Source organism: Stegastes partitus, unplaced genomic scaffold, assembly GCF_000690725.1.
Source record: "Stegastes partitus isolate 25-593 unplaced genomic scaffold, Stegastes_partitus-1.0.2 Scaffold206, whole genome shotgun sequence".
In the NCBI taxonomy this organism is placed as follows: domain Eukaryota; kingdom Metazoa; phylum Chordata; class Actinopteri; family Pomacentridae; genus Stegastes; species Stegastes partitus.
In genome coordinates this window covers 503,433-530,092 of record NW_007577937.1, presented here as the reverse complement: position 1 = coordinate 530,092, position 26,660 = coordinate 503,433, and the positions used below count along the sequence as shown (strand labels likewise).

Genomic DNA, 26,660 nt, shown 5'->3' with positions numbered 1-26,660 from the left:
GTCCTTGGGATATGACAGTGCTTTTGTAGTAGAGAGCTAACTTTAGCTAGACCGTTAGCGGGTTGTCAGGTTTTTAGGATTACATTAGCCGAAGGGGAGGAATTCCAGTGCCAAGGCGTTTTTTTGGACAAAGTCGTGTTTTTTGTTAGCCTTAATATCTTTATAAGATGACGCTGAGAGCGTTAATGTTTTCTGGTAAAGGAAGCTAATTTAACTTAAGCTAGATGGCTAGCTAGCGTGTCATCAACTTGTGAATCTCTTAACTTAGTCTCTGTGTGGGCCATAACAACCTTCTGTTCACCGGGGAGAGTAGCTAGCTGGGGAATTGCTAACCGTTATATTAGCCAGGTAGCATAACAACGTGCACCGGGGACCTGAACGAAGTTAATATTTGCTAGCATAGAGAAGCTAGCCGGTTGATATTTGTAATATGAAAAAAGCAAAGTCTGACACGTTGGATTTTGTTCCTCAAAAAGACATCGTATACAACAAACTTCTGCCGTACGCGGACAGGCTAGACGATGAATCTAATGATATTTTGAGCAAGATTAAAGGAAACCTGGGCCGAGCTGTTCAGCTCAGAGAGATATGGCCCGGTGTCCTGTTTTGGACAAGGAAACTTTCTACGTAAGTAACGCTTATCCGTGTTTTTCTTTAATGAACGGTTCATAATGCTTTCAGTCTGGAGCCTCTTTGAGTAACGTCGACTAATGTTTGTGTAAGATTTCGACGTAATGTGCAATGTTTGTTGTGCTCGTTATATATTTGGCTGAAGACGTACTTTTCTTTTGACTCACTGTTTGTTTCAAACTGTGCACACATTTGTGAATAGCTGGCTGAGAAAACTTTGACGTTAGCTTGGTAGCTTGTTAATGGGTTTTAAAGCGTCGATGCCCAAAAACAACAAACTGTTCTGTGTGTGTGATTAGGGACGGTATGGGTTTTATAATCGGGCCAGTGGAGTGTCAAATAGACAACCTGTCCCACGCAGTGCAGCACAGTAGTGGGTCATTGTCATCACTGTTTGCTTGTGTTCTGCCTTTGACCTTTTTTCTTTTGAAACAGCGAATCAGGTGACAGCTCACCAGATATCGCAACGTGAAGATAACAGATCACAATTCTATGCACTTAATAGCTTCACGTGGCCTCAAGCGGTCCTTATTTGTGCCCAACTTCTGATCTGCAGTGTCATGCCTGTGGATGAGATCATACTCACAATGTGTCACTTGGTTTTAGTGTCCGTTATCTCTTCAAAGTTCACTGCTAAACTAATACATCCGGCCACAGTTGTTGTTTCCGTCCCAAAATACAGACATTTATAAACATTCTATTTAACCTGATTCCACAGTCATTTGTTAAGTAATGAGTCACATGGAATGTGCTAAAAGGCTCAATATGACGGTGGATTATTTCAAGTTCTGTTTCATTTTGTTGTACTTGGTTGCCGGGCTGTCTTTAATCCGTTTCAGTCCCCAGTGCTGGCACATTGCTCTGTCCAAGACTGACTCACTGCCGGCTCAGGAAAGTTTACTGTCGGGTTGACCCAGATTCTGTTTACTGGTATTTTGGCATTTCAACAGAGATAGCATTTTAAATGGACAGTTTAAAGGGCCTCAACAATTTTTTTCAGCTTTCGCTGTGTTATTTAAAAACTGAACAAGTATTTTTAATATTTGGATATCTGATTTTGTTATAATATTCCTTTTTTTACCCCCCCATGAAACACACAGTTTGAACACCTTATGTTTGTGCTATTCATGCTGCTCACTGGGGATCAGACCACTTATTATGCATGTTGAAACTGGAGCAATTATCCCTAAATCTGTACTTCTTATCAAGGTACATGAGACTGTATGGACGGAAATTCAGCAAAGAAGACCATGTGCTGTTCATCAAGTTGCTCTACGAGCTAGTGACAATCCCCAGACTGGAGATCAGCATGATGCAGGGCCTTGCTCGGCTTCTTATCAACCTCCTCAAGTAAGAATGGGCCCCATCTGTTTTATCCAACGGCACTTCCCACTTTCCACAATACATTTAAATTAAATACAGTCAAGTTTTATGTTGATTGTTTTTGTTTTTGTTTCTCTGGAAGTTAAGTTAGTTGTAAAATGTTGCAAACTCACCAAAGAAATATTGTGCGACCTTGTGGATTTTTTCCATAGGGGGAGGCTGTATGATGAGTTGGTATCGGTGTGTTTGTTCTTATCTATGTGTACGTCGTATTCCTCTAATAGGAAAAGAGAACTACTGTCAAGGGAGGACCTTGAGTTGCCGTGGCGACCACTGTACGAGCTGCATGACAGGATTCTTTTCTCCAAGACCGAGCATCTCGGCCTCAACTGGTTTCCAAAGTATGTCTCTCTTCTCTTTAGTGTTATTGAATATCATTAGTTTTAAAAAAGCATGCCTTATCTCAAATGTAGGGTGTTTCTATTGATATATCCACTACACAGTTCACTACATTTAAATTGAATAACTTTAAATATATATTTTTGGATGCCATAGCTAGCATTTGATAACATTCGGCGACAATGAATGATTTACGATCTGTCTTAATGGCATTTCAGACGGTCAGATAGCGTCAAGAAACCCCTCCCACGACACCTTTCCAATATTGGTTAGTGGTGTATGTGTCGACCCTTATCTTTAACTTTACAAAAAAAGGAACTATTTGACATTAACATGCACTTCACACAGCGAGTGACCAGCTGTGTGGAGGTGAGAGGAACTGTGATTCTCTTTTTACTATTTCTGGCATTTTTCATGTGTGCAACCAAATGCAACATGACCATTGCCTCCCTTTAAAATGTGCCTCGAAATGTGCGTTATCCTCATTTTTAAATGACATTGAGTTTTCCCCCTTCTCTACAATGCCCAGCTTTTTGCCCTGCCTTCCATTTGATATGGTCAGACAGCCTTTATGAAAAACGTGTTCTGAGATACCCTTCTTTTTTAAAAATAATTTCCTACAATTATATGTCTGGCAGAGCTCGATATCTGCTTTCTCGTGTTTACTTTTTTTTTTTCTCTCTCTGTAAATTCCATTTCTCAGATTGTGATTATGGCAAAAGTAATTTACCTTGAACAAAAAATACCTAGGATTAGCTGCCTTTTCAGTGAAATTACAAAACCCTGGCCTGTTCCAAGATGACAATTCTTTTGTGTGCCTAGTAAATCGTGTGCTTTGACAGCTTTTATGAATTGTAAACAGAATATTTTAGTCATTATAGATAGAAATGTTTACATATACTGCGAAACGATTACACAAGCCAAACTTGTTCTTACCTTCGGTCACCTCTGTGAGTTTCGACAGTCGAAGTGAAGTCTGTGATTCCTTAATTGGACCAGTTGTGGGAGAACAAGTGGAGCATGTTTTGTGCAACATCCTTTTGAAATTCCCTATGAAGTTCTTAGCAAGCAGTGCGAGGTGCTCTATTATGGTGCTATGGGAACATTGTATGTTCATCACAAACTGACTTGCCAGCGCATCACTTTTACATCACACCTGATGAAAACAAGCTGCTTTGGCTGATTACCAGCTCGTCTCTTTCAAACCCACAAAACAGGATACTCTGATTACACAGTCAGTTGTATAAGTAAAGAGTATGTTCATATTTGGAGTGATTGGCCCTTTGTCGTGTGCTGAATGTGTTCTTTATGCCTTTGTCTCCTTTTACATTCAGTTCTCCACGGCCTCGTTCATCCTGTAAACTCATAATGCTAAAATTGGTTCAGAGGTGGTAAGGACAATACTTCTCTTTGTGTTGTACTTTGAATCCATCCTTTGAGGCACTTACTTGTTTTTTTTATATACATTGCATGTGAAAAAAAAAAAGAACAACAAAAAAACTGGACACCCCATATGCAGCTTTTGACCAAAGAAAAGTCAAGACTTAATCAATGTTAACATTTCACTCATATTGGAGACTGTCGCACTGCAGCTAACAGATTTTTTTATTTTTTTAATTCTTTTCCTATCCCCCATATCAACTATAAGTGTGATGATGATAGACTCTTTACTGGATTACGAGGGAGCAGTTTAGCGAGACAATATTGTTGACCATTTTAAGAAATAATACAGTGTTTGATTTTATGTTAATTATATGCCATTTATTGTGTCATAAGATTGCCAGTAGCATTGACATTAATGATCACTCAGTAATTAGACAGGTGACATATTCCACTTTAAAGCTTGGTTTGGACTGAGCCATCTCTGCATTACTAAAGAGCATTTTTAGGGGTCAGACAGGAGCCCAAGTTCTTGTCACGTTTCCTCCCCTCCTGGAATGTGTTGAGGGTGAACGTGAGGGTTCACTTTAAGCAACATACAGAGTTCATATAGTGTAGTCTGGTTTCTTTCCCCCGGAGTGTCCGAGCACTTCGTAATGGGACACTCAATTTGACTAGTTGTTGTTGGATTTGCATGCGTTTGACCCCAGTCTGCAGCCTGTGTGTCGTGGGCTTACAGTGTTAAACACTGGGCTAGATCCATTCATTTAGATGGTTGCAGTTTGGCTTGCACAGTGCCATCCACATTTCAGCTATTGTTTTCAGTATTAAATGTGGAGTGTGTCAGCTACATGAAGACTTGAATGACATGGCGGTAAATAACCAGTCGCTGAGTGGGATTGGCAGGGCATTTCCAACCAGGCATGGCTTTAGCTTGCATGCGAGCAGATAGGTGGGATTGTGGGCAGGGAGCTCAAAAGCTGTGGTTATATTAGTCCCAAGCTTTCAACACTGTTATGAGACTTGCATGTAAAGTGTATGTGTGAAGGTAATTACATAAGGAAAGGAGTTTGCACTGCGTTAGAAGTGTCATTATTATTATTAGCACATCCAAAACCACCTCTAAATAAACAGTCTTAGCAGCGATATTACTGTGTAAGGATTATGCTATGAGTGAGCAGTTGAGGAACAATGACCACGTATATCTGTGGAGCACAGCAACAGGCAGGAAGATCAACCCATATTAACAGCATTTGTTATGTTTACTTTCTTGCAAAGTGATCTTAGGCTGTTAGATTTTTATTACAGTGTCAACACTATGCAGCAGCACACAAAGTTTCCTCTTTCACTACACACCAATCAGATGTGCATGCAATCAAAGTCAAATCGCATTGGTGTGAAGGCTGTTTAGCTGTAACTAACTTCAGCTTTTTTTCACTGACGACTTCGTAACATTATTTCGTTTTCTTTCATTGTAGCTCTGTGGAAAGCGTGTTGAAGACACTTGTGAAAAGCTGCAGACCGTAAGTACATCCTAATAAACCTGTCTGTGTATGATCCGCCTTTAAATTTAAGCTCCTGCAGGCTTTTAATACACTTTATTTTATGTAATTTTGTCAAAGTTGCCTGTGTATTAGTCTGAGAAGCCATTGATTTTATACATATTGCATTTGCTAAACTGACAGGAGATATAACAGCAAGAACATGGATGCATAAAAAATTACAGTTGAAGAATTCTGAGCTAATAGATAAAACAAAACCTTTAAGTTTTGGATGCTATTCTGGGTAAAGAAGCCTGGTGTTAGTACTAAAATGCTTTATTATCACAATGCTTTGCTGCTACCAACAGGTCCCTGATCCCGTTTGCCATAGTAGTGTGCACGCAGGTATCTTAGACGAGCACTAGGACTTGTCCCTCAGTTTGCACTTACGCAAATAATCCTATTATCTCATCTAATTCTGTCTTGTGAGGGAGTTTCCTGTTACTGTGAGAAGGCAGAGTAATTTGTGGTCAGCTTCTGAGACGCTGTGGATCAGTGGCAAGGCAGAGAGAACCAGTTTTGGTTGGAAGTTACTTTTTTTTTTTTTTTTCAAGGCCTCCCCAGTGGATGGGGAATCTCTGAAGAGACTAGGTGACTTGAAATAACCTGCAGGCTTTACACAAGCACGTAATGGACCATGAAAATCCCCCCCTGTGGCCGTGCGAGCCCAATGAAGCCATGTGATTTACGCTAAAAGCTAAAAATGTGCCATGTGTATGACTTGTAATCTCCCATCTGTGGGACATTAGGCTCTAATACTGAGTTCAGTTGTTGCTTCTTTGTGTGTGTTCCAGTCTCCTATCAGTAATGTGAACACAATGTGAACACATGAGAGAGATGGTCTTGATGAATGGCATCTCAAAATAAAAATTTCATGACTCAGTTATTTTTTCGTTGTTGTTTTAAAGTCAAACAATTTTTGTTGTTGTTGTATTTAAGTACATTTCTATGAATTTTGCTGAGATGTGTCATAAAACCTGACCGTAAAGTCTCCAGCATCTGAGGAGGTTGTTGTGTGAGCTGTGTGAGGAAGTGATTTATACGTGACCTAAGAGGCTTGCCCATCTTTTTAGCACTCTCTAAGCTGCTCTGCTGGTTGAGATCCTCCATATATACTCATTTATAAGCTTGTGAGTGATGACATTGTTGTCAGCAAGTGTCATTGGCCAAATATTTTGCAAAAAAAAAAAAATTAAAATCTAATTGTGATTATCTCTCTATTCGTGCAGATACTTCTCGGAGTCCGCAACTCAGGAGATGCTGGATGAGTGGAGACCGCTCCTTTGTCCCTTTGATGTCACCATGCAAAGAGCAATCAGCTACTTTGAGCTCTTTCTACCCACGACTCTGCCTCCCGAGCTGCATGACAAGGGGTTCAAGTAAGAAAACTCTCATCTACCCCTGTGTATAATTGAAATCTCTTGTCTGGAGACAGTTAGCCTTGAGATACAGTAGAGAATAGTGTCGCCCATGAAGCGAGAAGAGGTGAATGAATGCGGAGTGACGTTGTGTCAGCCATCTACAAAGGTAGAGGGTCCTGATACAGACGTCATGACAGCCACTCAGGGCTGGCAGGCATAATGGAATAAGTGCCTGTGTGAATATGCGAGGGGGTGTATCCCATGAGACATCGAAACGAGTGCTATAAAAGAGAACCAAGGCCCAGTTCCAGCTTTTTGTGTTTCCGAACCAGCTAGATTAAAAAGCAGACATTAATTCCTGTTTAATGATTGTTAGTGTTTAACTGCGTGTTAAACATTAATGAGACACATTTAATGCTTCATTGTCTGTATTATCTGTTCCTCCCACACAATTACACTGTTATGTAGAAGTGTGGTGAGGGATGTCTTGGTGATTTGTAGGCTGCTAATACTGGCAGAGTAATCCTTAAATGTCTTGGACTCACAATGTTTAATAGTACTGACCAGATGCCATCCCTTCACGTGTCCTGCTAAAACATACACTGTCACCAGGGGAGCAAAGCGACAGCTCAAGTTTCGGCATCGCTGCACAGATTCGATGTGTTAATGAAGTGAAAAGGCAAACATGCACAACAAAAATGAGGCTTTCTGTAACTGAAAAGGCTGCTTGTTTTTATTTTATAAACTGTAGAAAATAGAAAAAAAATGAGAATGTTTGGTCACCTTACTACTTATGAAGGCTTGTTTGGCCTTAGTTGACTCGTCTACACAAGCAAGGCAGCCCAAGAACTGTCATTAGGAAGTGTCAGCTGATGACAGAGCTTGATAAACTGTCCCAACAATAACAAGCTGCAAAAATGTAAAAAAAAGAAATGGCAGTCAAGGGAAACTATGGAAGTTAAGACAAGATGTAAAAGAACAAGACGTGGTGTTACATGCATAAACACCAAGGTCAGTGTCCAAAGTATGCAACACAACATCTGGGTAAGCAGCAGTGGTGTTGCAAACAAGGGTTGATAAACGGTGAAGATAGAATTTAATGCTCACTAAACATATCCTGAGAGAAAAAGGAAGAGTATTGTTTGATGAAAAGAACATTTTGTTACCTTGAAACTGGAGGTGGACGTGTTCCATGTTGGGGTTGTGCGGCAGCCAGTAGCAGAGGACACATTGTTAATCGGTTACACAAAGCATTTGCAACCTGTGATATCTGCCAAAGGGAGCAGTTATGAAGTACTCGTGTGGTGCTCAAGCGTTTATATTTTCCACACTAATATTTCTTTCTGTTTTTGATGTTCCAGAAATAAAAAAATGATAGCGCAATAAAATTTAAGAAAGGTTCACTTTAGTGCATTTTTACTGCATGGGTATCAGGGATTTTCCAACATAGAGGAATTTTTGGTGTCCCTGCCAGAGAGATTTTAGCCCACGCCAAAGGAAAATCACAAGTTCCAAAATAATATGAGAATTTAGATGCAACTTTTTTTTGGTTAACCAGTTTTGCCAATTAGTGTTTCATTTCCTCAACCATAGTAGTGCTGTGACTCAACCTGCCTGCCATAGGCCAGTGTTGATCAGGCAGCTATGTCAAACATGTAGTCAAAAAAACACTTCTTGTCTAAGTATTTGGCATCTTTAACAAACGTTTTCAAGGAAATAAATCTTCAGTCTTCAGAGAGACAGAGGCCGTAAGAACAAACATGAGCAAAATCGAGAGATTTTAACTATTGCACAAAGTGATACATTTCCGTACAAACTTATGCAGCTTCTCCCAACTCTCCTCCTACCCATGAAAACCCAACTCACTTTCTTTGGTACCAGTTAAAGACCTTAGTCAGCATTCGTGTATACTTGACAGTGTAATCTGACACTCGTAACTGGGGTGCTCTTCTTTCCCGTCCCAGCAACTGGGAAGTTATACCCACACTGGAAACCCCCTCTCTGCCAGGCCCTGGTGACCTTGATTTCACCTCACCCACACATACAGAAAGCTGAGGCTTCTGCAGTGCAGAGAGGTTGGAGGTCCAACATACAGAGAACTTGGACATCCGAAATGCAGGGAGAACTTGGGCTTCTAATGTGCAGACAGCTTGGGCTTCCAGTCTTCATTGGGTTGAGTTTTACACAAGACTGTTCAGTATATTCATGAGTTCAGTTTACACATCATATCTTCTACTTTTATTAGTGAAGCTTAAATCAGATTTAACCGTCCTAATCATAGCCCCAGTTTTGTCATTTCCTTAATTTTGAAAATCCCACCAAAGTAGGTATTTTGTTTATCAAATGGTCAGGAAAAACAGGAGAATACATAGAAATAATATATATGAACCGTATCATGAATGTGAAGGCTGCTCAAACTTTTGTATACAGCTCTATGTTTAATATACTGTTATAGGAACATATCGCATTTTTACATGTTCATCTGGCTTGCTGTGCACTGACAAATAACTAACCACTATCGATAGTTAAAATCAATATAAATACAATAAAAATACATATAGTTGCACAGTTCTTTATAGATATTTCTTAGAAATTATTCAAGATGATGGACCCATAAAATCAAGCACTCTTCTAACTTGTTCAGTGCAGATGTAATTACTGAAGTGGCTAGTTATGAATAAAATGAGAAAAGAAGTGCATTTTTATGGATCTACATTTCCTAATCTTTCCCTACCCCAACTTTACTTTGGCTGAAATTTTCCTTTGGCACCCGTCAGCTAAATGTCTCACATGCATGACGTTTTTAGCCGAGCTATCTACAACTTTTTTTAACCATTTGCTTGTCTGACAGGTTGTGGTTCGATGAGTTGATCAGCTTGTGGGTGTCTGTACAAAATCTTCCAAGCTGGGAAGTTGTAAGTAAATGAATGTGTTAAACAATGATTCAGTATGTTTCAGTATTTCTGCCTTTCTTGTGTAACATGGTGTGTCATGTCTTCACAGCATCTGGTCAACCTCTTTGCCCGCTTGGCCAATGACAACATCGGCTACATTGACTGGGATCCTTATATCCCTAAGGTTTGTCGCCCTCTTTTTCTCAAGCTCTCCTTTCCACTTCCTATTACGCAATTTAGTACTTGTTTGTTTTGAAGATTGTGGCACGTGTTCCCATGTGTTCTCAAGGTTTATATTTCATGACAGAGAAACAAACTATCAAGTTTCTTTACTGAGCGTGCTCCCTGCCGCAGAAGGGAAGTGACTTGCATCATGTTTGTATTTGTTTGTATTTCCACTGAGTGACACTAATATAGTTCACTGATAAACGTAAACATACGCTCCTGGGTGGTTGAGACTGATTATACGTCACCGGATTTCCATCAGTTTCACAACCGACGAGAATATCAAACCCTGATTGTTTTCTATTTCTTCACGTTTCAGATTTTCACAAGAATTTTGAGGAGTTTGAATCTCCCTGTGGGGACCAGTCAGATGATGGTACCACGATACATCACCAATGCCTACGACATCAGCCACGTGGTGCTTTGGGTGTCATCCCTCCTGGTTAGCTCATTAATCACATTTTTATGCATACTGTATATACAAATGATTGTTTCGCTGACTGTTACTGTGTCCATTTTAGGGAGGACCCAGCAAGCAGGCTCAAGAACAGCTCAGTGGCCTTTTCAACAGTATTACGTCCTTCTTCCATCCATCAAACCATGGTCGCTGGTTGGTGAGTCATTTCTTACTTACAGTGGGTGGCTGTAGAACTGAAGAAGCCACGAAGAATGTGAACCACTTAATTAAAAAGTTTAACACTTCAGTGTTGTGGGGCAGCAGTTCGGAATAGTTTGCAATTCAGCATCAACAAGTTTTTTAGAAGTTCAATGGGGTCAGGTATGTTTTGTTAGGATAAAAAAAAAAATGCTTATGAATAGAGGAAACGTATTTTGTCTTCTGAAAACCTGGATTTAAATCTTAGTTCCTTCTCCACAGCTTTGCATTTTACTGACAAAATGCGCTACATTCAAGTTAAGGTTAAATATGATTAATAATGGATATTTATAAAGCATCTAAAAACTCTGGAACACTTCTTCATCAGAGCTGTGTGGGCATGGATCGATTCAATTTGACTCACACTGTTGGTAACATAAGCACAAGAAATGACTGATATGTTGCTAAACTTTGACTGGGTCATTGGTGCAGTGCATGGAAACACATGACATCAGGTTTTTTCCAGCTGAAGCCTGCACACCTCAGACTACTCCAATGGCAAACTTACAAAGCAAACAACCGAAACTGGCAGCCCCTTTTTTGTGTTCATGTCAGACCAAAAAGTTAGCTGGCTGGAAGAAAAGGTCTGTAAATTACATAATGCAAGTATAATGTGTTTTTGTCGACACTACTGAATAAAAATATTGATCTTCAACATCATTACCATTGGACACCATTGCAGTTCACATTTTTAAAAAATCTGCCAAGTGTAACCTTGACTCCACTGTAAGTGTCACTAGTATCATAAACGTTAAAACACCTAAAATCCACAGAAACCACAAGTTGTCATGTTTTTATTGCTTGTGGTAAGTTTAGATACATCACTCAGCCAACTTGTTCCAGCTATTAATCCAGCAGCATGTTCACACGGCATACCAGGACACATAGCATCAACAAATACAATGACACAGCACAGTCACTCGTCATCATTTTCTAGGAAGCTTCCTGAATCTTGTTGGCTGTCTAGGTTTACATCGGTATCTAGTTCAGGCAGGCCATGTGAGCGAGATGGCTGCAATTCTATTAAAGGTCACTGGCGCCACGACCGCATGCCTTTCTGTTTTGAGGATCCCTCTTCCACTGGATTTGAAGCACCACAGGCAGCAACGTGTCCTCGTACACAAACCTTTTATTTTTGGTAGCGGGATGGGTTTGTGTGTATTTGAGGCTGTTGCTTGGATACATTTGAGATGTTCAACCAGTTATCTGCAGTTTTGTAAAAGGGGTTTTGAAATCAACTGAAAGCAAATGTTCTTCTTTGCCTGATGAAATTCCAGCCGTGAACAGATTTGCCTAAACTCAGCCCAAAATTAGTACAAAGACACACAACAAGTAGATAAAGCTGTGCTCACATTGTATAGTTTTTTGTTTGTGTGTCATCTGTGTCTGGAGATGCTCCATACAACACCCTCTACCTCTCCAGAATACATGGCACACCTCATCACGTATCTGTCTTTTTGTCTCTCTGTCTTCATGTCCAGATGAAGCTCATGAAGCTGCTCCAACGTCTCCCAGCCAGCGTGGTTCGGCGGCTCCACCGAGAGCGCTACAGGAAGCCCACGTGGCTCACACCAATACCAGACAGTCACAAACTCACAGAGGAGGACATCACAGACTTTGTGGAGAGCATGATGCAGCCAGTTCTGCTGGCCATGTTCAGCAAGACTGGCAGTCTCGATGCTGCCCAGGCCCTGCAGAACCTCGCTCTAATGAGACCTGAGCTGGTCATTCCCCCTGTGCTGGAGAAGTAAGTGTGTACTGAACTAGAGAATATTCCCGAAAGCAGATTTTCGACCCAAGTTCTGTTTCATTGTTGCCAGTTTTCCGCTTGAGATAAGAGACAAGGCCGCAATTTGAGATGAAGACAAAGGGCTAATTGTTCTCCCTTTTCCACCACAGAACATACCCTGCTCTGGAGACGCTAACAGAGCCCCACCAGCTGACAGCCACTCTGAGCTGCATGATTGGTGTGGCACGGAGCCTAGTGTCAGGTGGACAGCGCTTTCCTGAGGGCCCCACTCACATGCTGCCCTTGCTCATGAGGGCCCTGCCAGGCGTTGACCCAAATGACTTCAGCAAGTGCATGGTGCGCTCCACTGTTGCTTATGATTATCCTCTTGCTAGACTCCTTTTGTACATTTGTTGGCTCCGCTTGGTGAAGCTTCTTCCATCTGACATAAACACTTTTGTCATTCCTACAGATCACATTCCAATTTATTGCTACGTTTGTGACTCTTGTGCCTTTGGTGGACTGTTCGTCTGCCTTACACGAAAGAACTGACTTGACAGAGGTGAATGACTGTCTTCTTTTCCTCCTTTTTCAAAAGTGACTCAAAGGTGTTAAATGACGTTTTTAAATACGTTTTCATGTTTTTTTGTGTGTGTGACTCAGGTTGAAAGAGAGATGTGTTCAGCCTCAGCTGAATTTGAAGACTTTGTGCTTCAGTTCATGGACAGGTATGTGGAGTTTTGATGCAAAAGAAAAGTTCTGTAGGAATTGCTTTCAGTAATTTAGTTGTGATAGCTGTCATAGGTGTGAAAAATACCAGTCAACAAAATTTGCTAAATTTAAAAAAATGTATTAGATTTTGCCAATCAGGGATTAAACATTCCAAACTGCATTTTACGTATTAACTTCACAACATTGTTAAAATCTACAGAATTTTCTCTATTTAGAATGAGAATATTTTAACTTTTTTTTTTTGTATCTACACAGATGCTTTGCCCTGATAGACAGCAGCACTCTGGAACAAACTCGCGAGGAAACGGAAACAGAGAAGATGACTCATTTGGAGAGTCTGGTAGAGCTCGGACTGTCTTCCACCTTTAGCACCATCCTCACACAGTGCTCCTTGGACATCTTCAAGGTCAAGACTAAGTATCACACCTGTGTCTTCCACACTATTCATTTTTTCAGTTTTATATATACAGTGCTGTGAAAAAGGTTTGCACACTGAAATAGAGGTGGGAAAGCTGTCACGAATGTGGCCATGAAGAGTTGTGTTTATCTGTTAACTTCAACAAAAGACAGTCAACACAAACAACAAGCCAAAAAAAATAAAAAAGGAAATCAATGAAATCAATACTTGGTGTGACAAACAGAAAGAAGAACCAGTTTTATGGGTTTGACTGTCTTAACATGACATGAATTGTAGGACTCTTTGTTTTTTTTTTTTACTGATGCTAGTTCTTATTCATTCTGTCGATATGTTTTGGGTCATTGTCATGTTGAAAAAGGATTTGGGACTGAACAGACGTCTCTCTAATGTTATGCATGATGTATAATCGAAACAACCAAAGGGAAGTAAAGCTTATGCACAGCACTGTATATATACAAATACATGTGTTTGTACAAGTGTCCGTATTTGTCTGTATGTGTATCCATATGAACACGTGCTGCATTGTTTTAATGTTTCAATAGGTGGCTCTGGAAAAGGTGTTCAACTTTGCAACCACCAACATCTTCGAGACACGTGTAGCTGGGAGAATGGTGGCGGACATGTGTAGAGCTGCCTCCAAGGTGAGTCCTATCCGCTTAGACTCTTCATCTAGGCCCAAAGCATCGGCTTCTTCTAGCTTTTTAGTTGACTGTCTTCATCCTCGCTGTCCTTCTGTTTTTAGTGTCACCCTGCAGAGTCACTTAAGATGTTTGTGCCACACTGCTGCAATGCCATCAACCAAATTGCTGTCAGTAAGTGTTGACCACCACACAGGGAGTCGCATATAAGAAGAGGTTTCCAAAAGCATGACTCGCGTTTTCCTTGTGGAATCTTTGACATTTGCCTGACACACACTATTTTTTCCCCTTTTTTCCCCCCCAACAGATGAGGAAGTGTTGAATGAGGAGGAGCTTGACAAGGAGTTGTTGTGGAATCTCCAGCTGCTTTCTGAGGTCAAATATCTCACTTACCCCCACTTAACCCCACTGTGTTTACCAACCCCTCCTATCTGTAATTCTAAAACAATATGTTTCCATCTTACCATGTGCAACTTAGGTGTCTCGGGTGGACGGGGACAAGATTCTGCCCTATCGCTCTGACCTGGTCCAGATTTTGCAGTTGACGCTTCACCTCAAGTGTAAGCAGGGTTACACTCTGGCTTGCAATCTGCTGCACCACATTCTTCGCTCCACTGCCCTCATTTACCCTACAGAATACTGCAGCGTGCCAGGGGGCTTCCACCAACCAGTCAGTGACTACCTACCCATCAAGGTAATGTTGATTCAAGTTTCAGGATGTTAGTCAAATAAAATCACAGCAGTCTTACTTTTGTTGTTGTGTATAAGGTGTGTAAGGGATATATTACTACATTACTATCATCACTGAGTGTGGCATTGTGTCAAAAACACTTGCAATTACAGACATTCTGCCGTAACGAAGAGAATTCAGTCATATACAGTACTGTGGAGTTCACTGTAACCTGGTTTGATTAAATGTAGAACTATAAACAGTTAGTCATTAAACGAAGGCTATCCTTCGACCCCATTACATCTCTTTCCCGGGAGAGGCATGAATAGTAGATCACTTGGCTGGATTACTCTCTTCTGCAGCACAGGAGAAAGGAGATGTCTCACTCGCGCTTGCCAAGTCGCCAGCTGTAGTGTAGGCCTGAGGGAACGTGTTATGTGCATCGATCTTTAATTAATCTTGTAAAAAAACGTCAGAGATAGTAGTATTTCAAAATGAAAAGACATACTGTATTTTCAATCACATATCAGGTTTATGTGGACTTGTAACACAGAAATAGGGATGTCAGTGGTTGGGTTAATAGTGGTTCAGTCTCGTAAGGAATTATGGGATTCATTCAAAGTTCAAAATTCAGAGTGGGAGAATGATACAAGAAACCAAAGAAATAGGTGGTTGACAAGTGAAGTGTGCGTGCAACCCTCTGGCCGTTAACTTTTTAAGTCTTGGCAATGTCCATGTGAGAAAAAGACGAGAAAGAGAAGAGACTTGTTCATCTTATATTATAATTTGTGTCTTTAGATTGAAGTTAAAGTGGCCAATAGCAAATACCCACTAATTAGCGTATCTCCACATGTGGATGAAACCCCAACGAGTTACGTAAATACGAAATTCATCTAAAACGGTTTGCTTGATGTTATTGTTATTTCTGTAGGACTGGGGTCGGCCCGGAGACTTGTGGAATTTGGATATCCGGTGGCATGTGCCCAGTGTTGAGGAGACGTCATTCGCTTTTTATTTACTGGACCTGATCCTCCAGCCAGAACTTCAGCGCCTTCAGAGATTTGCACAAGGAGACCAGGACATGAGCAGGTAAAGAACTCTGAGTGCTCCTCTGTGCTCCTTGCAGAGATTACATTCTGATTTCTGCTGATGTCATGCTTTCAGACTCTTTCCAAAAGTCCCTGTCAACAACTCTCAACACTTGGCAGCCATCTTGGTATTGCCCCAGGCCAGTTATTTTGGGCTGAAAAGACCGGGGCCCTGTCTAAATGAATGAAGAGAGCTGTAACTGCAATTTCAGTGGTGACTGAGACGTATGACTGCATGTATAGAATGACCAGTCAAATCTGATAAATAATGCTTTAAAATTTGGTCAGACTTTACCCTAAATTATGGTTTAAAAAACATTTTCCTCTGCAAACTTTACTTCTGCTATGCATGTGTTCCACAACAGTACTTGCGACCGATTGTCTCGGTTCATTTGATGTTTCGGGGGGCAGGACATATGCCATGCAACTGCCATTTTTGGCATTTTGAAATTCTTGAAATTCAACCAGAATTCAGAATTCCTTACCGTCTCTGGCTGTATTCAGTCCATTTTTGTTTATATTGTTTGTATCTGCTGTAGAATACCTTTGTCTACATATAGTAAATGTGTTTGTTTGATTTTGTGTTTTTCAGAGATGATGTCCTCCAGAGCCTCACCATCGTGCAGCACTGCCTCCTTGGAGCTGGGAGTCTGATGCCTCCACTGAAAGGAGAGCCCATCCCTGAACTGTGAGCAGCTGCTTTTACCTACTAAACTAAGTTCTGACCAAGAAAGTCTAGAATTGACACTGTTACTATTACATGAAAATACTTGAATCAAAGATCTACCAAGTTTGCAAATTCAGACCAACCCTGAAATCAAAGACAAATATTCACTTTAGGTCTCTAAAATTTGTTTTCAGACTTAGTTTTGAATAAGAAAGGGTTAAGTTGTCTTTGATCGTGTTTTTTTTCCCAGGGTTCATAGCATGGTGAATCTAGACGAGACAACCCTCTATACAGGAATGGAGTACGGTATGTAAGCTACTTTTTAAAAGCCATAGAAAGTGTGTTTTTCCCACAATAGATGTGAGTAAGAGGGTTTGTTGGAGTATATTCTCACGCTGTATTTTCTCCACCTGCAGATGAGTCCAGAGAGAACTACAGAGACGCCATCTGTGGTGTGATGAGACAGCTGCTGCGTACGTGTTTAACTCAGTTTAACTCTTTGCTCGGCTTGTGATCCTTCTTTACTCTACAGCCACACCTATAATCAAGCTGTAGTGTGCAAGCTTACAATATACTGTGGATCTCTGTCCTGCCATCTGAGTACATTGTCCTCTTCTCGCAGATTACATCCTGGAGCACTCTGAAGATGACACCAAGTCTCTTTTCTCCGTCATCAAGGTAGGTAGCAGATGAAATAAGTAACCAACGTACATACTTCCATGATATCTTTTTGAAAGCCTGAATATGTAGGACGAGATGTGAGCATGTGTGAACATCTCAAATTTATTGTAGTGTCTTCACACACTGTTGACAAATGCTAATGTGCTTATCCTATCACCCAGCATTAATCAATACTTTCATCTGTGAAACTTTCAGATCATCAGCGACCTTTTGCACTTCAAAGGTTCTCACAAGCACGAGTTTGACTCTCGTTGGAAGAGCTTCAACCTTGTGAAGAAATCGATGGAAAACAGAGTGAGACATATTATTGTTTGTTTGTTTTTTCAGTTTTTCTTGGAAAGGGGTTAAAACAATGCATGTCAAGGTTATAATACAAGCATTTTTGACATTGATTTTACATACTGACCAGCAAAATTTCTAATACTTTGCTGTTACATTTGCAGCTCCACGGCAGAAAGCAGCACATCAGAGCTCTGCTCATAGACAGAGTCATGCTCCAGCATGAGGTAAGTTTTAACAGAAAACCCTAACTTGTCGGGTATTACTGTGTTTTACCATTTGTAACTTTGAGTCTTTGTCTTCAATCAGTTGCGTAAGCTGACAGTCGAAGGATGTCAGTACAGGAGCATACACCAAGAGCTGATGAGAGACCTGCTGAGGCTTTCCACAAGCACCTACAGTCAAGTGAGTTCCACAGGACACCCTTAAGTAAAACATTATCTACATCTTAATAAAGTGCTGGCAGTGTATCTCTAGCAAATGCATTAATCATCTTGCTGGTTATCTTTTTCAACTATATTACCTCATACTAGCCATAAAGACAGTTGATAAATACCCCATAAAAAAAAAGAAATTAATAAACAAAAAAACATCTTAATTGAGACTTTTTATTTCCTTCCAGGTACGTAGCAGAGCTCAGAATGTGCTGTTCACTGCACTGGGAACCTACAACTTCTGCTGCAGAGATCTTATCCCCCATGTCCTGGAGTTTCTCAACCCAGACAACAGCAGTGTCACTCAGCAGCAGTTCAAAGTACGACAGGCATCTAGACAATTATTCATATTATACATTTGGGAGTGCATATTCTATGTAATTTCTTCATGTACCATATCTGTATGTCTCCAGGGTGCCTTGTACTGTCTTCTGGGGAACCACAGTGGAGTTTGCCTGGCCAACCTGCATGACTGGGAGTGCATCGCTCTGACATGGCCCGCTATTGTGCGCTCTGGCCTCAGCTCAGCCATGTCTTTAGAGAAGCCCTCCATTGTGCGGCTCTTTGATGACCTAGCTGACAAAATCCATCGCCAGTATGAGACCATCGGCATCGACTTCTCTGTGAGTTCATTGCCAAGAATGCTGGCACAAATGCGTCATTGAACCAAAAGCACTTGGGATATGTGCCGACAATAGCTGTTACTCCAATTACTACTAGGAAAACTGTAGATGTTCAATAGGTCAGACATTGGTATGTTGGAATAGGAGGTTAGCTTTGCATGCTCTATAATATATTGAATTATTGTATAATTTCCTATTGTTAATAAAAGTACAAGATGAAATTGTATTGTCTCCAACATACAGCAATAGCAAAAACCATGGAGATTTAGTACAGAGGCCTAATTACACTGAATCAAAACCAGATCAGAACTGATACATATAAAATGAGTCTGTATTGTGGTAAAGTTTTGATTGACACCACCCTTGCAAACATTACACTTTGCTACACATAGACACTAGTCCCTACAAATAGCTCAGTTGAACGTTTTTTTCCTCTCTTGCTCTCTGAATTTAACAAGTCAATCACTCCGTATTGGGCTTTAGGTTTCATCCATTTATACACGTTTGGCCAAATTATTTCTGACACAATATATGTTATTTCCTTTTCCATTCCTCTAGATCCCCTCTGAGTGCTGCACTGTGGCCAAACAGCTTATGACTGCTGGGAATCCTGTTCCTAAAGAACCGGTTCCTTCAGAGGAAGAAGCAGACGGTGGTTTGAAGAGGCAGGAGCTGAAAAACTCTGAGGCTGTTGAGTAAGTTTAACACCAGCAACAAAACAAATAATCATCGCCACTACTCCAACAGGATTGCAACTCACAGCTCTTCCTCTTTTAGCAAACCTCGAAATATTGACACACAACCCTCCTGTTAAGATGATGTGTTTACTCTTCATACAACCTTACTGTCAGCAGAATAGGTTCGGTTACATAATAGCTGCAAATACTAACACTGTTGTGCACTTTTGTAGGAAATACAAACAGCTCATTGGTGATCTGCTGGAGTGCCTCAGCAACAGGAACATGTAGGTTAAATTTAATATATACGTCACAAAATCATGTTCTATTTATTTATGATTGCCTCTGACGCCTGCTTTTGTTCACCTTTCCAGGCCTTGGAAGTTCGAACACATTTCAATTGGATTCCTGTCCCTGCTGCTGAGAGATGACCACCAACTCCCACCACCTGCTGTCCTGTTCTTTGTGAAAAGCCTCAACCATGACTCCCTCTACGTCCGTAAGGTGTGGAATACACACTGCATTAGACATGTGGAAGTAGTGCAGTGATTCTCCAGCAGCATATGGACGGTTTCCAGGCTTCTCTTGTGGGCGTTTTGTTTCAAATGTCTCCTTTTGTCCATTAGGTGGCGATATCAGCTGTGGCAGGGATCATGAAGCAAATAAAGAGACCACATAAGAAAGTCCCCATCAGCCCCTCTGAGCTTTGTAAGCATTTTGTTTGTCTAGTGTTTTTGTGTAATAACATTGCGGGTTTTGGATCTCATTTTAATTTTAATCACAGTTTCTCAAAGTCATGTCAAAAATCTTATCTCTGGTAGGTGCAGTGAAGGAACTCAGCGAGATCGTAGCAGGGGACCGTGTGGACAATGAGTGGCTCCAGTATAACAGCAGCAACCTGCCACGCACACAGCAGGACTGGGATCACTGTGTGTTTGTGGAAAAGACACACTGGGGATACTACTGCTGGCCAAGGTTCTCATTTTATATTACCTGTAGTTCCCAGTAATGACTTACTTTGTTTACTTGACTGTTTTCGTTCACTCATTTCTCTTGGTATGTCACACAACATATTTAGATATTTAATTTTTTTTTAATTGGTCTCTAGAAAACTGATGATGTATGCCCCACTGGAGGAGCAACCCAAACATAACCTGACCAGAGAGGAAATGACAGAGGTTTGTGCGCAAAAAGAATATGACACATGCAATAGTGTGAAATCATTTTAACCACAGCTAGTATAATTCATTTCGTGCTCTCCCTTACAGCGGGAGCAGATCATCTTTGACCACTTCTCAGACCCCGTGTTCATTAACCAGTTCATCGAGTTTCTCTCTCTTGAGGACCGTAAGGGCAAGGACAAGTTCAGCCCTCGCAGATTCTGTTTGTTCAAGGTGACATTTCCCAACAGTGGATTCAAACTAGGGCTACAAATCAATTAAAGTGAATGTATACGGACACTAATGTGCTTCTCCTGTTCCTCCAGGGATTGTTTCGTAACTTCAGCGATGCCTTTCTGCCTGTGCTGCAGCCACACATGGAACGCCTGGTGGCAGACTCCCACGAGAGTAAGCAGCGTTGTGTTGCAGAGATCATTTCTGGACTGATCAGAGGCTGCAAGCACTGGAGCTACTTAAAGGTACAGATCTGAAACAGTTGTCTAGGTATTCCACATTCTGTGGATCAGTCTTGACAAAACCTGAATTTATCTGTATCATGTAAATGGACCTTTGGGAGGTTTTCTTTAGCACTACAAAACTTGTGAATGTCATACCATGGCAACACAACCACTCAAAACACGTAGTATCTACTGTATACAGTATAGCACTTTAACTTTTTCCTTGGAAAATACTTCTTTGACAGGTTGAGAGCCTTTGGGAGCTGCTGTGTCCGTTGCTCCGCACTGCCTTGTCAAACATCACAATAGAAACATACGCAGACTGGGGCACCTGCATCGCCACAGCCTGTGTAAGCCCTGTGTTCATTTAGATCTATCATCATCTTTCAGCCTGTTAAACTTGTGTCACTCATCCTTCCTTTGAAATGACTGTTGTTTTCTGGCTTTGATAGGAGAGCAGAGACCCACGCAAGCTCCACTGGCTGTTTGAGATGCTAATGGAGTCTCCAGTCAATGGAGAGGGGGGCTCTTTTGTCGATGCCTGGTGAGTACAAAGGTTGCTGCCTTAAGCAGATGGTGTTGTTTTCGAGGTTGACAAACTGATGATTGTGCGACTTTTTTCCTTCCCAGCCGACTGTATGTGCTGCAGGGAGGTCTCGCTCAGCAGGAGTGGCGCGTACCAGAGCTCCTCCACAGATTGCTACAGTACCTGGAGCCCAAACTCACACAGGTCTACAAGAATGTACGGGAACGAATTGGCAGGTGAGGTCCTTTTTTACTCTTTAAGTGAATGTAAATTTATTATTTGTCAAGATAATAACGTTCTTAAACTCTTGTGTCTCATCCTGCCTTCTCTGTTCTGACATCCTTCCAGCGTGCTCACGTACATCTTCATGATTGATGTCAACTTGCCGTACACTCAGCCAACCACCTCCCCACGCATTTCGGACTTCACAGAGCGAATTCTGTTGCAGCTAAAGCCACTGACTGAGGGTGATGAGGAAATCCAGAACCATGTGATTGAGGAGAATGAGGTGGGAGAGCAGGATGAGAGGACACAAGCAATCAAGTTGCTCAAAACAGGTGGGTCAAGGGTCTGTCACGCTCAACCTCATGAGTTCAGTATTAATGGAAGGAATAGTGGAAACGAATAATTTTAAATAGAAAAGGAATTTTACTTGGTGAAATACCCACAGTTAGTGACACGTTCTTTAAAAATAACAATTCCTGTCTTTACATGTCTGCAGTGCTTAAGTGGCTGATTGCTAGTGCTGGTCGCTCCTTCTCCACTGCCGTCCCAGAACAACTACGGTTGCTTCCCCTGCTCTTCAAGGTGGAATACTCACTCATTTACTCATACTCTTCATTGTCCCTACCAACTTCTTTTTTTTTCTCGTAATGTGCACACCATAAAAGGAACTGCCAGCCCGTTAACCTGTCTCTGTCCTCTGTTCCAGATTGCCCCAGTGGAGAATGATGACAGTTACGATGAACTGAAGAGGGATGCAAAGACCTGCCTGTCTCTGATGTCTCAGGGACTCCTCTACACGGAACAGATCCCCATGGTCCTCAATGCCCTGCAGGAGGTGAGTCATCTGGCAGGTTGTTCAGGTCTGGTTGTTCTTCCACTTCTCGCCTGCATGACGAGGCCTTTTACGGACCCTCGCGATCTTGTAGCCCAGAAGATCAGTAATTAAAAGAAGAAATATGAACAGCAGGAATCTACTGCTTGCACTGTGTTTGTCATACATCTCTGTTCCGCTGTTGTAATCTATGAAGTAAAATTCTCCCAAAGCAGCGCTCATTGCAATAAGCCTAAATTTGTATTCATCCAGGGGAAGGGGCTGTTCCTCTTGTTGAAACAAATGCTCAGAGTATGTTATCAATGTGGCATGAATCTGTTGTTGTGTGTTACAGATTGCTGGCAGCAGCTCCTGGCACGCTCGCTACACGGTGCTCACATACCTCCAGATTATGGTTTTTTACAACCTCTTCACATTCATGAGCGATCAGAAAGCGGTGAACGATGTGCGGGCACTGGTGATACGGCTGCTGGAGGACGAGCAGCTTGAGGTAAAAACAGCCATTCGCTCACAACCATCAAAATGTAAAGTCAGAAGTCAGTCTGTCATAATCAGCATCTGTAAGATGTCTGAAATGAAAGGTGAACAAATATACAGCAGTCTGGTTAAATAACAATTATGAAGCTATTGGCCAGTACATGCTTGTTTATGCTAGCAGCCACTCTCACTGTCTTTCAGCTTCACTGTAGTGATTCAGCACTCTCCTCCTGGCTCTCCACTCTCTACCCCCCCAACACACACACACACACACACACACACACCTCTAGTCCTCCAGCTGTTGCTATGGAAACCACAGGCTGCAGTAATCTGTTGCTATGGCGATAACGTTCAGATTTAAGGAGGACGAGAGGGAGAGGGATGGAGTAGAGACAAAGAAGAAGTGGGGGATGGAAGTAGCCATTTTTGTTTGGCCTCTTAAAGTAACCCAAGCCTGATTTATGGGCCTCAGCTATATGACACTTTCGTCTCGTTTAATTTCAAAAACCTTTCATCAGAGGAATGCTGCTGAAAGACCTGCACAGTACACATTACTTGCAGAGAATTCCAATGAGAATAGAGCTGTAAATTGTGCCACAGATCATTTAGCTCACATTATGGAGAAGCCTCCCCCCCCCATCCCCCAAAAGCTGGCTTCTGTTTCCTCCCAGCTAGTCAGTGCACACACGAGTGGAACCCCCCTGCCTCATGACACTGTTGGTACAGTATGTCTCACAGAGTACAGGTTAAGTTCTGTCGCTTGTGTGTCAGTATGGGCTGTAAAAAGACCAAACCGTAGTCTGTCAGAAAGGCCAATATTTGTGATTTGTGTTTAGAAGATTTTTTGTTCTTAATGCATGCTACAAGCAAAGTTGGTAGTATACTTATTTTAAATGTATTACCACATTTTAATATCAATGCAATATATTAAATCAACCAAAAATGAAATAAGGACATTTTATTAGGCAGAAATACATTCGCTTCATGATTTCAGAGTACTACCAGAAGTAGCAAGAAGGTCAAGAACAACCTTGATCTATTTTAGTATTTATGAGCCTTAACACTATTTTGTGATATAGTAATAGGCCAGTTAACACACAACAACCCTGAAACCATTACATATCAGTATTAATCAGCTTTTTAATCTGTGTACTCAGTTGAATTATTGTTATGTGCAGTGTAATTTATACCACACTCTAGTGACACAATACAATTTGAACTTCCCATCTCACCTCTGTGTTTGTTTTCTAGGTGAGAGAAATGGCCGCCACTACACTCAGTGGCTTCCTTCAGTGCAATTTCTTGTCCATGGATGGCCCCATGCAGGCACATTTCGAGGCCCTCTGCAAGACCTGCTTGCCTAAAAAGAGGAAGAGGGAGCTCGGCTGTATTGTGGACACCATACCCTCAGCTGGTAATGAAAACACCAGATTAGCAGCGAAAGATTTAAGTCAAAAATGTGCGATGATACACTCGCCGCGCCACTCACTCTCATTTTAATGGAACCCCTCCTGCTGTGTGTTTGTAGACCTGGTGCGCCGTCATGCTGGTGTTCTCGGGTTGAGTGCTTGTATTCTCTCCAGCCCGTATGATGTGCCCACCTGGATGCCCCAGCTTTTGATGGACCTGAGTGCTCACCTCAATGACACACAGCCCATTGAGGTATATTTAATCAACAAATAATCACCTTATATTGTCACACGTCCAACAAAAATAACCATAATTTGTGTTACGTTGCATTCCAGATGACTGTAAAGAAAACTCTGTCAAACTTCCGACGGACTCACCATGACAACTGGCAGCAGCATAAGCAGCAGTTCACAGATGACCAGCTGCTGGTCCTCACTGACCTGTTGGTCTCCCCGTGTTACTATGCCTAAAACCTGGTGAGGCATTTGAATTTAACACTGCTGTTGGAATGTAAATGTGTTCACAGCACACCCAAAAAATATTCAGCCTTATCATGAGTCATTAGTGAATACCATCAAGGAAAACTCACTTTGTTTGTGTTCCATTTGCCTCAGTTTGGGACAACTCCAGACTGTACCAACACCAGCCTGCATTGGGGAGGAGAGCCTAGGTCACGACTGATAAAAGATGTAGCCGCCCTGGAAGAAGAGTGGCACACAAAGAAGCTGCGTTGTGGCACAAAGAAGGATTAAAACGTTGTGTATTTATGTATTTAGCTCATTTCCATTTCTACTATACTTAATATTTAAGGATCAATCATAGCAGGGATGAATGACCTGCAGTTTGTATCATGACTGTACAGTTTTTTTTTCTTCTTCTTTTGTGGTTTGTTTGTGTGCATGTACACGGGTATGCGAGTGTGTGTGTTTATGGGATGCTTGAAGACATCTGCCGGTGTCCCACACATTTCTCAGGATTATATCCCAAGTATCAGCTCTGAGCCAACACAATGTCCGGTGTAGGACACACTCTTTACTATCTTCCAATAGTGAAGTGTTATGAGCCACAGAGAATTGACGAACAATGGCTTTAGATTAGACTTAAACTTGCAACACACAATGTTTGTGTGGCCGTTTGATCTATATATGATTATATGCATCATGCATGTATATATCATGGTATAGCAAATATGCACAAACATGTTTATTTATTTACTTTTTTGAAGCGCTAAGTTTTTTTTTTTTCGTAGTGTATCTGAGATCAAGTAGATGGCTGAACTGTTAGCAATGGAGCCTATTCTCATCTACTCTTGCAAAGAAAGGGAGAGTGCAAGCTCCCCGCTGCTGTGCTGTGTGATGCGTTTGTTGTGAGGACCTGAGCACAGTTACACCACCATGTCATGTGTGCAGAAAAAAAAAAAAAGAAAAAGAAACCAGACTGCCTGTCCATAATTGTGACCTCTTCCCTCTTATCCTCGGCATCATTTTAGTTTTTCTGAAAAAACCCAATGAGATGTAATGAAACTACTTTTGGTTTGCGTATGTTTTCCCCTGATGACTTGAAACCAGTCTAAGCATTGAAGCATTTAGTACCTCACTTACATATAGTGTAGTGCCAAAACTGCAGTGATTTTTTTTTTTTTTTAGATATACCGTTTGCTTATTGGAAGAGATTACAATAAACCGTTTGTAACAAAAACTGCATGTGGGGTTTTAATTATTTTTTTTGTCTCACAATATTGTACAATAAAGCAGCCCCGTTCAGATTGTACTCATGTTTTCCAGTGATGCATTTTAAATAATGTCAGATATGCAATCAAGCAGATATTTCAAAATATGTTAGTGTGGTCATAACTACAGAACGTGGCTACAGTATTATACAGTGATTACAGTGATATTCTTAGGAACTGTTTGAATAAGTCGGACCATTTGAATCCGCACTTGCTGAATGTGTGATTACTGCCCCTGCTTTAAATATTAACACAGAATCGTCACTCCTTGTGTCGCTTAGCAACCACGTTGTTGCGCTGCTGATCCAAGGATAGCAATGAAAAGTAGGAAAAAGGAATTAATATATATAGATTTAATTTTTATTAATTTAAAAAAAATATATTTGACGCCTCATAAACATTTTACCTTTTGTTTATTTTTATTCAACATTATTTAATTTTGTGGTAGTTGCTAGTTAGTTAATTAATTTTAAAAAAGAATCCTTGTAAATCACGTAAGACTGAACCTAGCTGATGCAGGACAGCTAAAATGAAAAAAAAAAAAATAAGAAAAAAAAGTGAAGCAGTTTAATATCGCCAACATTTGCTAACGAGTGTCATATTTTTCCCTCATATATTAAACTATTGAGCTTAAATCAAACATGGCCGCCATTTTTTCGACAGTATGTTGCCATGGTGAGAAAAAACGACAGCCGCGGTAATATATCAATGAGGTGCATAACGGTCTCTTTCAAATCCCGTAACTGTGAAATATGACTGCCAAAAATGACCCCTCTCTGTAACTTCGTTGAATAATACC

The 26,660-nt window shown here is 41.1% G+C and overlaps 1 protein-coding gene across 2 annotated transcripts; it reads left to right on the top strand.

Moving 5' to 3' along the window:
- psme4a (proteasome activator subunit 4a) lies at positions 1-25,902 on the top strand. Of its 2 annotated transcripts, XM_008280664.1 has the most exons (48): positions 1-627; positions 1,840-1,980; positions 2,238-2,354; positions 3,687-3,743; positions 5,211-5,255; positions 6,503-6,652; positions 9,486-9,549; positions 9,638-9,712; positions 10,073-10,195; positions 10,275-10,367; positions 11,890-12,155; positions 12,308-12,494; positions 12,610-12,699; positions 12,801-12,865; positions 13,125-13,275; positions 13,830-13,928; positions 14,030-14,099; positions 14,233-14,300; positions 14,404-14,619; positions 15,527-15,684; positions 16,276-16,371; positions 16,601-16,656; positions 16,767-16,823; positions 16,973-17,028; positions 17,227-17,325; positions 17,475-17,537; positions 17,620-17,715; positions 17,933-18,064; positions 18,158-18,367; positions 18,926-19,062; positions 19,278-19,331; positions 19,419-19,548; positions 19,671-19,752; positions 19,866-20,019; positions 20,153-20,222; positions 20,313-20,438; positions 20,531-20,683; positions 20,908-21,012; positions 21,115-21,206; positions 21,293-21,424; positions 21,537-21,745; positions 21,910-21,995; positions 22,120-22,248; positions 22,580-22,735; positions 23,974-24,136; positions 24,251-24,384; positions 24,468-24,608; positions 24,747-25,902. In XM_008280664.1, exons 1-47 carry the CDS (start codon positions 431-433, stop codon positions 24,600-24,602), a joined length of 5,544 nt encoding a protein of 1,847 aa, XP_008278886.1. In that variant the 5' UTR covers positions 1-430; the 3' UTR covers positions 24,603-24,608; positions 24,747-25,902. The 2 variants fall into 2 exon arrangements, with proteins under 2 accessions (XP_008278886.1, XP_008278887.1); XM_008280665.1 differs by lacking the exon at positions 3,687-3,743.
- The last annotated feature ends 758 nt before the right edge of the window (positions 25,903-26,660 follow it).